The 15,111-nt window shown below is 38.4% G+C and overlaps 1 protein-coding gene across 1 annotated transcript in view; it reads left to right on the top strand.

The window, feature by feature from the left end:
• The window catches only part of cntnap5b (contactin associated protein family member 5b), an 86,754-nt gene extending 73,032 nt beyond the window's left edge, over positions 1-13,722 (top strand). The window contains exons 16-24 of the mRNA XM_067415734.1: positions 1,526-1,696; positions 3,226-3,444; positions 3,649-3,888; positions 7,595-7,819; positions 8,209-8,342; positions 10,523-10,610; positions 10,820-11,023; positions 11,543-11,614; positions 12,901-13,722. Coding sequence (XP_067271835.1) covers positions 1,526-1,696; positions 3,226-3,444; positions 3,649-3,888; positions 7,595-7,819; positions 8,209-8,342; positions 10,523-10,610; positions 10,820-11,023; positions 11,543-11,614; positions 12,901-13,103 — 1,556 coding nt within the window. The 3' untranslated portion in view covers positions 13,104-13,722. The remainder of the gene's footprint in view (positions 1-1,525; positions 1,697-3,225; positions 3,445-3,648; positions 3,889-7,594; positions 7,820-8,208; positions 8,343-10,522; positions 10,611-10,819; positions 11,024-11,542; positions 11,615-12,900) is intronic.
• The last annotated feature ends 1,389 nt before the right edge of the window (positions 13,723-15,111 follow it).

Below are 15,111 nucleotides of genomic sequence, written 5' to 3'. Positions count from 1 at the left end.
ATGGTTTATTATATTGTTAGTTTTTTAGGAAAATAATACATTAACATTTGTATTAATTATTATTATTTTAACATTTGTGTTTAATATATTTTTAACACAATTAAAATATATTGAATATAATCAAAATTAAATAAAAACAAATTAAAATGCTAATTTTGTAAGTTCCCTATTAAAGGGCTGGTTCACCCAAAATTGAAAATGTGATGTTCATCTGCTTACCCCGAGGGCATCTAAGATGTAGGTGTGTTTGTTTCTTCAGTAGAACACAAATGAAGATTTTTAACTCCAACCGTTGCTCATATAATGCATGTCAATGGGGTGTATTTCTATGAAAGTAAAAAACATATAGACATATAAATCCATATTAAACCCTGTGGCTCGTGGCGACACATTGATGTCTTAAGACACAAAATTATCGTTTTCTGTGAAGAATCCAACAGTATTTAAGGTATTTTTTTTAACCTAATATCAGACTTATCTCATCTAGTATTCCCAACGGCATTACTTCCACCAAGCAAGGTATATATCTATGATCATGATGGGACTTTTCCCTTACTTGGTGGAATTAATGCCGTTGGGAATACTAGATGAGATAAGTCTGATATCAGGCTAAAAAAATACCATAAATACTGTTGGATTCTTCACAGAAAACGATAATTTTGTGTCTTAAGACATCAATGTGTCGCCACGAGCCGCAGGGTTTAATTTGGATTCATATGTGTGTGTGTGTTTTACTCTTGTAGAACTACACCCCATTGACATGCATTATATGAGCAACGGTGGGAGTTAAAAATCTTCATTTGTGTTCTACTGAAGATACAAACACACCTACATATTAGATGGCCTCCCTCAAGGTAAGCAGATGAACATCACATTTTCATTTTTGGGTAAACTATCCCTTTAATGCTTTCATTTGCGCCCATATTTTAATTGTTTCTGTCAGTGCATTAAAATAATCATTAGTAATATTTTAATATTAATATTCTTTGTAGTTAGCATGCTAAAACATTCAGTTCCTTTTAAGTGAATTTGTTACATTTATGCATTTTTATCCTCAGTGACTTCCATTGCATTCCAGCTATATTTTTTTTTTTTCCCATGCATAGCCTGGGAATCAAATTTATTATTGAATTCATGATGTTCTACTGTTTTAACGACAATTGTTTATTACTTAAACTTTTTTAATTGTGCATTTTTATAGTTAGAGCATTAACTAGGGCGGGGGAAAAAATATTGATTTTAATTTATTTTTATGAATCAATAGTGATTATTAAGTCCCAAGTGTCGATCTTTTAGTCTATGCTGTTTTCTGTGGATAAATGAACAGCTCTTTGTGATTTATTGTATAGTCAAAATTTGTCTTCATTTACACTACGTTATCTATCACACCTTAGCGTGAACATAACCTTTAGCTAAATATCTGACGTGCACCATATGCTATTTGATTTGAAACAAATATTATTAGATTTACAATTTCAGTCCTTACCTATTTGGATCAAAACCATATAATCTCCTCTGACCTCAGGGTTTCTGTGGAACGCTGCCTCCTTCTACCAGGAGTCGTCCTACCTACACTTCCCCACGCTTCAGGCCGAGCTCAGCGTCGACATCTCGCTCTATTTCAAAACCACGGCTCCCTCCGGAGTCTTCCTGGAAAATCTGGGCACAAAAGACTTCATTCGAGTGGAGCTCAGTGGTGAGTGCCTTTATATTGATAGCTGGAGTGATACAATGAACTTTCCAAATAAAGATAAACATCCTCAAAAGATCAATATATTAAGAACATGCTAAGCAATAGAAGGATATGAAATATGACCGAAACATGTTCCCTGACAGGTTTCGTGTGTTTCACCCATCTAGCTAATGCTTTTGCAACCCAAATGTGGAGATAAAATGGCAAAACTCGCTCATATTCAAGCCATGTCATTAGTATTTGCAGTAAAGTGGAGAGGACGTAGCCAATTTCACTCGAAAGAGCAGTTTTACTGAACTGTGCCGCTGTTCTGCAGCCGCTGAAACCGTCAGCTGTGTAATTACTGTACACACTTCACTGAGGCTGTTCATCTTCTTCATATTGCCTGCCTCCTTTTTTATAAATTTTCCCATAAGTATTAGGGCTATTTTTTTTTTCTACCAGCCGAACTTCCTGTTCGAGGGTAGTGTTGCATGTCACTTCCTCTGTGGTTCAAAGGACAACTGTTTACTTTACCATACTGTATTGTATTGTACTGTACACACACACACACACACACACACACACACACACACACACACACACACACACACACACGTTTAATATATCTACACTATATTGCCAAACGTTTTGGGACGTCTGCCTTAACACATAAGCTTTAATGGCATCACATTCTTAATTAAATTAAATTATAATATTTTAAGTAATTTATTTAAAACTAATATAATGTATCTAAAATGTATATAAATCTTTTTAATATGTAATATTTAAATTGTTTTATTTCTTTATATTTTTAATATTTTAGTTGAATTTAAATGAAGTATTTACTTACATTATATATATATATATATATATATATATATATATATATATATATATATATATATATATATATATATATATATATACAGTATATATACATTTAATATAAATAAAATATAATTTTCTCTTAATAAATATTTGATAATTTATCATTGAATTTAACTAAATAATTAAATAATTATATTTTAATTTTTGTATTTAAATGTATATTTTTATAATATTGAATGTAAAGTTTATATTTTTTATGCTTTATATTTAACAAAATGTCATAATTTTGACATAAATTGACATTATTTATTAATAAATAATATTATTTAAATTAAATGTGTTTAAATTTATATAAAATCAAATTTATATATATATATATATATATATATATATATATATATATATATATATATATATATATATATATATATATATATATATATATAGTTTACTAATTGAATGATCCACTCAAAATTAATAAAGTACTATAGCAATATTTAATAAAAACATCTTAATATTTGAAATGAGTCCTTAAATCAGAGTCATACACAAAATGAATCAAACTTTATTATAATTTTTTGCTACTTAAGATTAAATTTAAATAGGAATATTAAATCACCCAGAAATTAATACGTAGCTAAAAAATTGGTTCTGTAAATTATTGTCAGCGTTATCAGAAGTGATTTGTGTCTTTTCTTCTCGCCCTAAACCAATGTCCGCAGCGCCTTCTGTTGTAACCTTCACGTTTGATGTGGGCAACGGTCCGGTGGTTCTGACGGTAAAGTCTCACGTGCCGCTGAACGACAAGCAGTGGCATTACGTACGAGCGGAGAGGAGCGTGAAGGAGGCGTCGCTGCAGGTGGACCAGCTGCCCTTGCGCTTCCTGGAGGCGCCATCCGAAGGCCACACCCACCTTCAGCTCAACAGCCAGCTGTTTATTGGTAGGCACAGCCATGAGTGACAGCTCTGTGCCAGCAGGGTGCAAGAGAATAATATTCCTGTACCTCAACACAGATGTTGTTAATAGGGTTTAAATGCAAATGATCCGAATGTTAATTTACTTGCATTGATTAATTTTTAAATGTATTTTTTGCATATGCATTACTGTGACTTACAATTTCAAAACTTTGGTCTGTAATCCACAGGAGGCACGGCATCGCGACAGAGAGGATTTCTAGGGTGCATCAGGTCATTAAATATTAACGGCATGACGCTTGACCTTGAAGAACGGGCTAAGATGACCCCTGGGGTCAGTTCGGGCTGCCCGGGTCACTGCAGCAGCCAAAACAGCTTGTGTCACAACAGGGGGAAATGTATCGAGAAAAGCAGCGGCTATGTTTGTGACTGCACACACTCTGCCTATGGAGGACCCAGCTGCAAGAAAGGTGTGTTATTTTTGTCTAAAATGTTTTTTGTGTTTTGTTTGGTCACTTGATTTCTGAAATACCCTTGGTCCAAAATCACGCACATGACCACCAGCAGAATATCGCAAAATTACCAGTGGGAAGGAATCTTGTTTGGAGATTGCTAATGATGATGAATTTTGTATTGTGAATGTTGACTGTACAGTTAAGTTTGTACAGGTTAGGTTAACGTTTTAAGCCAGTTTATTGTACAATTATTACCTTCCATGTGGGAAACCTGGGTCCGATTCCTGGCCAACTGTGGCCTAATGGTTAGAGAATCGGGCTTGTAACCTGAAGGTCACAGGTTCGATTTTCAATACCGGCAGGAAACGACTGTGGTGCAAGAGCATGGCGCCTTTCCCCCAATTGCTCCCCAGGCACCGCAGTGAATGGCTGCCCACTGCTCCCGGTGTGTGCACAGTTTGCAGTGTGTGTGTTCACTACTCACTGCTCCTAATGGACAAATTCCGAGTGTGGGTTGTCATTGGGGTGTGATGAGATCTCGCGATATTAAAACGTGACAAGATGTCTTTTCAAGGTGAAATTAGCATAGAATATGCCACCGCAACATTTACATGTTACATTGCGGTGCCCACCATGGCACTGCCTCCACTGTCATTTAGATGTTTTTATAGAAATAAAAGCCATTTTATTCAGTTGTATAACGGTAGCTTCAGTTGTAAACTGTTATATCCATCTGCTCTGCTCATCCAGCACGAGCTGCGTTGTCACACTCAGTGCAGAAGGAATCAGTTTACTGATCATGTGACGAGTAAGGCGAGATGATTGACTATGCCGTATTCATTGCGTAGCAGAGCCTGAGTGTCTGATAAATGTCTTATCTTGTAGAATGTGCACTCAGCACAACCGTCACTATACACAGAGCATGTGCAATTGCGAATTCGCAATTAGGTTTAGACTGGGCTGTGCAGTTGTAACCACCTCTTAGCTCATGGTCTCTTTTCTGGCCTCTGTTTACATTTTGAATATTGAGAGAGGACTAAAATTATTTATATATATATATATTGCAATTTATGCAGTTTTTATTTCTAAATTCAGTTTGTGTAAATTCATTAATTTCGGAGGTCACACACATCATTTATTTGTGCTAAGAAAGCTTACTGTCTTTTTTGGACTGCAAAATTAATTGCATTTCTAAAGTTAACCTCTTACACTCAGGTAGCCTGACAAGCCAGACCCACATCAAGATGTTTGGTCTGGAAACTCACCATTGACAGGGCTCAGTCCGAGGGGCGGGATAAACGGTTGTCTTTCAAACTCCCTCTGCACGCGATAGGATAGCGCTACAACCAACCAGAGCAACGAAGGTGAAACAGAGCTTTTTGATAGATTAAACATTCGGCGTATCCGGTCGGCAAAACTCTGAACTTATCTTCCCTTTTTAAGAATGACTTCAGTGCCGTTCTTTGTACTTTTCTCAGAGAAAAGCTTAACTCCAAGTCTTCAAGAGTCGCGGTCAAAGCTGATTCGAAAGACCGCCGTTCGCCAGTTTCTGTGTTTACTAGAAGCACGCAAACACAACTCGGCCGTCGTCATTATGGCCCCGCCCACCGACTCTATACACGATGTGATTGGCCCGACCAGAGTTTGTTGTTTACAGCTCAGAAGGGTATTGAGAGTTGCTAGACGACACTCGCGGGCAGATTAGATTTGCTGCCGCTAGGGTGCGTCTAAATTTCTAGGCTAAAACACATTTTTTGGGGATTTCCGCCTGGATTTGGCCTACCCAAATTGAAAAGCTTCCCATACACACATACAGTGGTCTAGGTTCAAAATGTTGGTGTCATTTTACAGGAAACCCTTTGAAGTTACATAAAACACTGCTAAAAGTGATAAACATGTAAGTATATGTTGTCTAAGCTGTAATAACCCCCCCCCCCCCCCAAAAAAAGTAGGCACTTTTTGATTTTTTTTCTCTCCATAAATTCATTTTTGAAAGTGTGTAACTCTGTGTGCTCTAGGAACCTGCAGACATTTATGATGCAGCGCTTCCCCGCTATTGGCGTAACTTTCCATAATTTACGACTCAACATTTTTCCGCCATTGACGTAATTTTCCATCATTTACAACGCAATGCTTTCCCAGCATTGACAGAATTTGTCATCATTTATGATGAAACGCTTCCCCGCCATTGACAGAGGTACTGTAATTTATGACACAATGTTGCCCTATCATTGATGGAATTTTTAATGACAGTGTAACTTTCCGTCATTTACAAAGCAATGCTTCCCTACAAATGATGGAATTTCCCGTCAATTATGACTCCCCCCCCCCCCATTGACAGAATATTCCGTAATTAATGACGCAATGTTTTCGTGTTTACACTGTTATGCTGTAGGGGGTGCTGTTATGCATCTTCTGAAAGAGTACAGAGGTTGACCTAGGATGAGTCATTAGACTATGCAAGCTTTGAGGGTGTCGATGGACTCGGATCTACTCCATCTATAGCATTTTCTCATCTTTTAGCTTTTTTCCAAAATGTTGCTTTTTATTTTAAACGTATCCATATTCAAGCATTGATAAAAATAAGAATGCATGAAGCTAGAACAAAATGTTTTGTTGTTGTTGTTTAAAACAGAGACTCTGTTTATTCCTGGGGCTATGAAAGCTTTGTGAAAATGTTGAAAATGCTGGCGGTGGTTGAAATTAGCATCAAACCTGGTTAGGTAATGTTTTGTTTTTTTATTTAACAAAAGGTTTTTTTCAATTGCTAATACCAGTTACAATATCTAAAAAACAGGTTGTCCAATGGTCGACATCATACTAATATAAACACTTTAAAATCTCTAATTAGATCTCAAACAGGATTTTAAAACAGTAATGAATCCTGAAAAAAAGATATTGTAACTAAACCAGGGCACTAAAAATGTCCAAATATAGTCCAATATATCAATCTGCAAATATTTATGACACACAATCTAGATGGTTTTGCTGTTCAAAGGAACAGTTTGTTGTTTTAACATTGGTATCCTTCTCACTTCTCTACTTCGAATCAAAGAGCGTTCCAGAAGGAGGACGTTTAAGAGCTCGGTAACCTTGATTTCTGAAGACAGTGCAGTGCCCACAGATTACACCTGATCAAAGCTGAGCATGATAAAACATGAGATATTCAGTGCAGTTCTGCTATTCTCTGTCTGTCTCACTGTCCCAATATGGCTTGTGTCCATGACCGTGAACCGCAGTTGTTTGGATGAATTTCGCTCAAAGGGCTGCAACCTGACCAATCCCAGCGGACCCTCCCTGCCCATCACGTTCAATGCCTAACCTCTCTGCTGTCAATACAGCCTTTATCACATTTGATCCTCTGATATGCCAGACAGCTGAGCCATTCAACGCTCCGTGAATGAGACTTTCTTGGCTTTGCATTTTCCTTATTGGACTCTAGAGGGATGGTGTTTCTATTCTGATAATATCATGAGTAAATGAACACCATGAGATGCCTAGGGGTCGGTTGCAGTCCAAGCATAATTTTGCATTCATTTAGAGTTAAATGATTCATTTCCTCTGTATTTTCCACTCTTTCCATTCAGCATTGTGTCCTTGGAGTTCGACAGCATGTTAATACGCTGATAGGGAAACAAAAACGCGGCCGATCACCGTCTAGGATCTGGCCACAAGCGTTTGCGCCAACCTTTTCACGCTTTTGTGTTTTCTTTCTTTCCAGAAGTTTCCATGTCCTTTGAAAGCGGGTCTTCGGTGACCTACACCTTCCAGGAACCGTTTTCCGTGATGCGCAACCATAGCAGGCAGTCCTCGGCTATCTTTGCCCAAAGCAGCAATTCACGAGAGAGCATCGCTTTCAGTTTCCTCACAACTCAAAAACCCGCCATGCTTCTGACAGTCAACACCTATCACCAACAGTACATGGCCATTATTCTGGCTCACAACGGTATTAACATGATTACTTTAATATTGTCTATTAGCATGATATGTCATTACTTTAATGTATATTGTATTGCCTAACGTTCATGATATATCGATATAAAATTCTCTATTTTATTTCTACTGCGAGTTTTGTCCTGCCAAATCACAGTGTTGTATCAGCCAATCAGAGCAGTTTTTTGATACCTAAAAACTGTCAGTAGATGATTCTTACAATGACGGTGATGATTGCAGAGGAGCATCTTTTTCGGTGTTTCTCATATTTACAAACAGCGGTCAAGCTAGCAATTACCCTCATCAATGGGGAAGGAAATGAGCCATTCAATGTGTGTTGTGCTGACTTGATTCTGTCTCACTTATGTCTCAAATTGCCTGCATTTCATTGGCGCCCCACAGGGAGTTTGCAGATTTGGTATCGGCTGAACAGAGAGAAAGAACCTGACATCTTTACGCCATCGTCTCTCAATTTAGCTAACGGAGAGCTCCACAGAGTCCAGATCCATAGAGAGGGAAGGGACATGTATGTCCAGGTGAGTTGTGCCTATATTTCAATGAAGCTAAATAAATGTCATTAAAAATTAAGACCGTTGTAGATGTTCTCTGGCACCTCCTAACTTGAATATCAGCATCGTTATGTTAACCTTATATTATTGAATCATTGGTCCTCATTCGTTCCAGGAAATATGAGCAGCAAATTTCTTTCTGAATCGTTCATTGAACAAAACCAAGATACTGTGCATACAAATGTTTTTACAAAGATTTTTCAATCATGCAAACATATATGCAAGTATGGTTTTATCAACAAATTGCACAAATTCAATTAAAGATATGAATTGCAGTCACGCAACAATTTACACTAGAATAGTTTTATTCAGTAGAGATATTTAAATGTGTGAGACAAATTACATATAAATGTTTTTACAAACAATTTCTTGCGATTCATATTTTGCAACTATATGGTCTATTTATGAACATTTTGCACAGAAATTTGAATGTCTTGTTCACATTTATGTAAAATTGGTTTTATGAACAAGTTGCACAAATTCGAATAAAGGTGTTACATTGTGCAAAAACGTAAATATTAATTAAATGTTTTTTTTTAGAAAATACATATTCGATTTACGCATGAATAGTATTACGTTATAAATTGCAAAAAAAAATATTTAAAGAGGTCACGAACTGCATTGTTTTTAATGATTCCTGTGGTGCACTTATAATGTTATGATTTTTACATCAAAAAATGTCATAATTTATGAATAAAGGCATTTTTCCTGCACTGATTCGAACGCTCTGTTTGAAGGGGGTGTGTCTGCTGTGAGATTTAGTGTAAACACCCACTGCTGTCATTGGCTGACATCTTTGCATATGAAATAGCTAAGTATTAGATGTGGAACACGTTTTTACTATTACAGCTCTTAAGGTTAATTAGTCGTGAAAAATGTTGAATATAGCATTATTTTTAGATCTATAGCACTATATTCATATGGCATGAAAGGTTGCAGTGATGAACATTTTAGCTGATCACAGACACGTTGAGTGTATGAATGCAGTGATCTCGATCTCGGCACTCTTACGAATGCTTCCATAATAACTAACAGTGCAAACACAATGTAAATCAGATATTTGTTGATTATAACAGGAGTTTTGGCAAGAGTCACAGATAACGTTGTGCTGTATAATTGACAGCTCCAGCAATTACAGAGGGAGGGTTCTTTGGTCGCTTTCTATATATAATTTAATCATAACAATGTGAAGTTGACCATTTAGTCACTGGTTTGATTTACCGACACATAGAAAAAGAACATCTGACTGTACATGAATCATTACATATCAGAAATCCCTGGTCATAGATCAGGCATTAGAATTAACACAGTTACTCGTATATTGTGGTATTTCTGTCAAGGCCATATCGTAAAAGTCTGTTTGCAAAGCCCCTTTTATATCGGCCGCAGTGAAATGTACCAAATACAAATAAATAAAGCTCGCCTGAGACATTCACATTGTTAGAAATAAATAACCACATTTCTAGTATTAGGATACTTTGGAAGGCAATGTTCTTTTTAGTCCAGTGATCTTGTATCGCTCTTCTATCCTCGTCATCTCACTAACACGCCAGTGGGTGGGACCAACTTGCAATGATTGATCTTCTGCAAAGGCGTACTTTCACCTAAAGATAAGCGCATTCCACAGTGAGGTGTTCGCTGGGCTTGGTTGCAATAAAGTTTTTGATTCTGAAACCTACAGGATATTCTTATAGTAGGCTATTATGACCTCTTATATGTCAAAAGCTCAAGGAAAATTAGATTTCTTAGTTCATGACCATCAATTTTCACAAGAACAATAAAATTGTGTTCCGCTCGTTTTTCATGATTGAGTCCAGATATTGCTTTGAGAGAGTTGTAGCATCATTAATCGCATTCTTCTCAATTGATTTAGATCAGATTTGTTTTTAGCCTGAGTTAAATAAAGTACCCTCGATGCGCATGGCTGATGATACATAGAAATTTTGTATCCGCCCCGGTAGCAGACTTTATGAGCAGTGCTTAAATTCAAGGATGTTATCAGTATTCGTCACACAGTGTTGCAGATTAACACGCGACGACTTTTCTCTCACACCAAAGAATTATACAAGCATTTGTGGAATCATATGAATGTCACATCACATCTCTCTCTTTCTCTGGTTTTCTCTCTGTATCCTTCTCCTTTTTAGATTGATAAAGATACCAATCTGAAATACAGCCTGTCCACGGACAAAGAGTTGATCACGATAAGGTCTTTGACATTGGGGAAAGTCACAGGTAGGCGGTTTAATTAAACTTCAAGATTAAAGCTGTGGGTGTGCAAGCTACCGCTTAACTGACTAATTCACCACACCAAGCCACCTTGAGATAGTTTGATGGGCAAGAATCTTTCGCTGAGCACTATATTTGCTTATTGTTGGGACAAATACTAAAGAACCGCATGTCCACCAATCACATTTGAGGTATCGTCTCATTGTCTTTTTCAGGTCGAGCTGGTGTAGACGAGGAGGTTCTCCAGGCAGGATCTAAAGGTTTCATTGGCTGCCTATCTTCAGTTCAGTTCAACCATTTGGCTCCCCTCAAGGCGGCCATATTGAATCGAGGTAGCTCGTTGGTCAACGTTCTTGGTAACCTGGTTGAGTCAAATTGCGGAGAGCTGGCGGATAAGTCTTCGTCCAGATCTTTGTCAGGTTGGTAAAGCTGCCATAGTATCTTATGTTTTCAACAAATGAAAAAGAGAAAAGCCAGGAAGGAAAGGAGAATTGTGTGAGATAAACTTGCATATTGTAAGATGTCAGAATTGTGAGCTGACTTTTTTCATCAGATTCTGACTTTATTACAATTGTACTATTGCAGGATTATATCTTTCAAATGTGAGAAAAAAGACAGATTTGCAGGATATAACCTTGCATTTGCAAGAAATAGTCAGAATTGTGAGATATAAAATCATTAAAAAAAAAGGCTTAATTATCTTATAATTTTTTTGTTTTTATTTCCATGGTGAAAACAAGCTTCAATATATAAGTTTTTTTTTTATAATATTTTTACTCATCATGAAAATAGCCATGGAAGCTGACAAGGCATTAAAACACCAACCAGTCAAACCAACATATACCAGGGCAAAATTGTCAGGTTGGTATAAAGTCAGTGTTCGAATTGAGGGCACATTTTATTGTAATTTCCATTTCACTTATTCGGTTTATTCACAGATCACGCAGATACAGGAAGTAGAGGGAAGAAACGTACGAACGCTACCCAAAACGACTCCGCGGTAATTGGAGGTATGTGTTGCTTTCCTGTTCCATTTTTAAAAGCGAATCTGCTGTGAAATCAAAGCTTTTAGGAATATTCGCAGAATTATATCATGTCAACAAAATGTGTAGACTAAAGGTGCAGTCACGTTAGCAACATTTAGGGCCCTATTTTAACAATCTGAAACGCAATTGTCAAGGTGCGAAGCGCAAGTAACTTTGTGGGCGGGTCTCGGCGCTGTTGCTATATTCCTGGCGGGATAAATGGCTCTTGCGCCCGGCGCAAGTCTAAAATGGGTTGGTCTGAAGTAGCTTCGTTATTCATAGGTGTGGTTTGGGCGTAACGTAAACCAATCAGAGCGTCATCCAACATTCCCTTTAAAAGCAGGTGTGCAAGTTCCCTTATGGATTGCTATTATTATGGCGTATTTACCAGGCGCACGCCAGGAGTGGTTCACAGCCGAGGAGACCGATGTTCTTGTAAGAGCAGTGAAAGACAGAGAAGTTGTGTTGTATGGGGATGGGAGAAACCCACCCAAAATATCGTTGGTTAAACAGGCGTTGGTTAAACAATAAAGATTTTTTTTCCTGGTTCTTGACGGACAAACCAATTTGTCAGATGTAACAATTTATGATTTGCAAAAATAACTGTTGCATCTGTGTAGATTACATGAGCAAAGTGTATGCGCGTTGTGCACGCTATACATTATGGTCAAGCATGCGCCCTTAAAATAGCATAATGAACAACGCACAACGTGCCGCTGACTTTAGACTAGGTTTTTTCTGGTCAGTGGCGCAAATGTTTCATGGAACAGCAAAATAGCACCAGGGATTGTTTGTGCCGGAACACGCCTCCTTTTTTGCGCTGAACCGCCCAGGGAGCGCAAGTTCATTCACTAGTTTAGTGACATGCTTCTGTGGAGGGAAAAGCGCGCTTTGCGCGGGTGCAAAATAGGAATGACACATGCGTCGGTGTACAAAGTCAATTGCGCTGGGTGCAAGATAGGGCCCTTAGTGTGCAAAAAAGGTCCACTGTCAATAGTGCAGAGATGTATGAAGCACCACTAAAACAGAAGTCACTTTCAAACCAAGCAACTTTCTGTTAGTCTGCATGGCGATTTCAAATAACTAACTTGAACACAGGCAAAAATCTGTATGGGAAACTTTTTCACCCTCATGCTAAAACTCTGAATCGTGCATTCCTATTTTAATGACTAGATTTTGCCTGTGGAATAACAGAGTAATGGAAAATGTGACTGTTAGTTGTCTGCAATTGCATCAGAACAAGTTTCACTTACTTATTCTGTCTCTCTTAGGTTTGATAGCTGCAGTTGTGCTCATTACCCTCTGCGCCGTGGCCGTGATGACCCGTTTCCTGTACCGCCATCGACACGAACGTACCCGGCAGCTGGCCACCGTCAAGGAGAAAGATCACCAGCCTAGGCCAGAACTCCGATATCGGGCCGAGTTGGACCTACACAGTGCCATGAGAGACAGCAGGAAAGAGTACTTTATCTGACCTGTGGCATACGAAACTCGTGACCCCCACTGAGTCGCTGTGATCCTGTGTTGCGCGCCAACTCAGTGGACAGGGATTGGGGACAGGAAGTCAGCTGAGCCTTGTGGACACAGCCAGTGCCCTTCACCCTCCCAACCACTGTCCTTTAGCATCCAGGATTCAGGGAACAGAAAGTTCACAACACTGATACGTTGAGTTATAGTGGTACACAAGCAGCGTGGCGGATTTTAGCAGACCGGCTTCATAACGGTGGGTCTTTGCTGCAGTTTTAGACAAAATGTTCCCAAGTTAGAAGATCAGGTGGCTTCAAAGCTCTGAAGCCGTACCCAAACATGGCCTTCAGCCCTTCGCAGAGGATGGAGAATCAAACGTTTGAAGCGACTCTTTTGCTTTGAGGGCTAATTATTTAACCAGACAACAAAGAGATTACAGAATCATTTGTGTGTTCACACATACGAATCACTCTGGCAGACAAACAAACACTCAACGGTTTCCAGTCTGTGGACCGTGACCAATCAAACGGCTCTGGTGCTGTACTAATCCGGCACGAATGGTCTTGTTCTGCCACGGGCGAGCACAATGTAGTGATGCAAATAAAGTGGGTGATGTTACCAGTGGGGCTCTTTCACTTCCTCCTTCCTTTGCTCTGTTTCTACATTCACTCCTGTTTCCTTTCCCAAGGACTACTTGAAACGGCATTCACAATGCATTTAACTTATCTGTAATGTGATGAATCTCCGAGTGAAAGAGCAGGAAAAAACGGTCAGTTTGTATCCATGATTGTGTCGTGAAAAGTGGGCATTACGGGTGGTTGGTTCGATGATGTCATCTAAAAAGGAGGCGGAGCAAGTTGCTATTGGTGGAAGGTTGTTTTTTTATATTAGTAGTAATTTGCACCACTGAATCATTCAAAATTCGAAAAGACCAGGAATGGTTATGTGATATATCTCAGAGAGAAACTGAATATTCAGAAATAAATATTGTAGAGTGGGATGTTTTTTTTGTTTTTTTTTTTTGTTATATTCAGCAAGATTTTATCGGATCATGAAAAATAGCCTTGAAATTGTTCAATATTATTTTTCTATTTTTCCTACCCACACGGCCTTAGTTACATCAAAAGAAAAGTAAAGTTGTATCAGATGTGGAATAAATCAAAATATAAAAATATTGATTTGTGCACAATAAAAGCAGGGACATTTTTTTTTCTCCAAAAATTGGCTTACGTAGTGTCGATTTTCATTTAGATTAATCTTTAAAGACCCCATGAAATGCTTTCTTTTCTCTGCTGATGTATTTCCTGTTAAAACAGGAAATTGAGAAATTGTTAGCATTTCCTGCTGAAACAGGAAATTGATGCATGATACACTGTATCAAAGGGCTTGTCCTTTATGCTGTAAACTAAAGGCTTTACGCTATTTATGTATTCATGGCTAAATCTTGATTTTCTATAGCCTAGAAATCTAGACGCACCCTAGTGGCAGCAAATGTAATTTGCAGCCAGGGTCATCTAGCAACTCTCATTTGGCTTGCGAGTTTGAAAAACCAAACTCTAGTCATGCCAATCACATCGTGTTGAGAGTCGGTGGGCGGGCTAAACAGAATGATTGCACAGTTGTGACGGTTCCGCGTGCTACTTGAAAACAAAGAAGCTGCGAACAGAACTCTTACGAATATGTTTCGGCTGCGACTCTGGAAGCCTTGGAGTTAAGCTTTTCTTTGAGAAAAGTACAAGGAACGGTACTCAAGTCATTCTTAAAAAAAGAAGATGTGTTCTGAGTTTTGCCAACCACGTACAGCTCTGGTTAGTTGCTGGTTGTAGCGCTATCCTATTGCGTGTGGAGGGAATTTGAAAGACAACCGTTCGTCCCGCTCCTCGGACTGAGCTCTGCCAACGGTGTGTTCCCAGACCCACCATCTTGATGTGGGTTTGGCTTGTCAGTTTTAGTTGGTATCTGGGGCGGAAATTCTCAGTCTAATCTAAGATCAGTCTGCCTCTGTTTTGCTAGTA

This window comes from Pseudorasbora parva, chromosome 14 (genome assembly GCF_024679245.1).
Source record: "Pseudorasbora parva isolate DD20220531a chromosome 14, ASM2467924v1, whole genome shotgun sequence".
NCBI classification, from domain to species: domain Eukaryota; kingdom Metazoa; phylum Chordata; class Actinopteri; order Cypriniformes; family Gobionidae; genus Pseudorasbora; species Pseudorasbora parva.
This window is presented reverse-complemented; position numbering and strand designations above follow the sequence as displayed.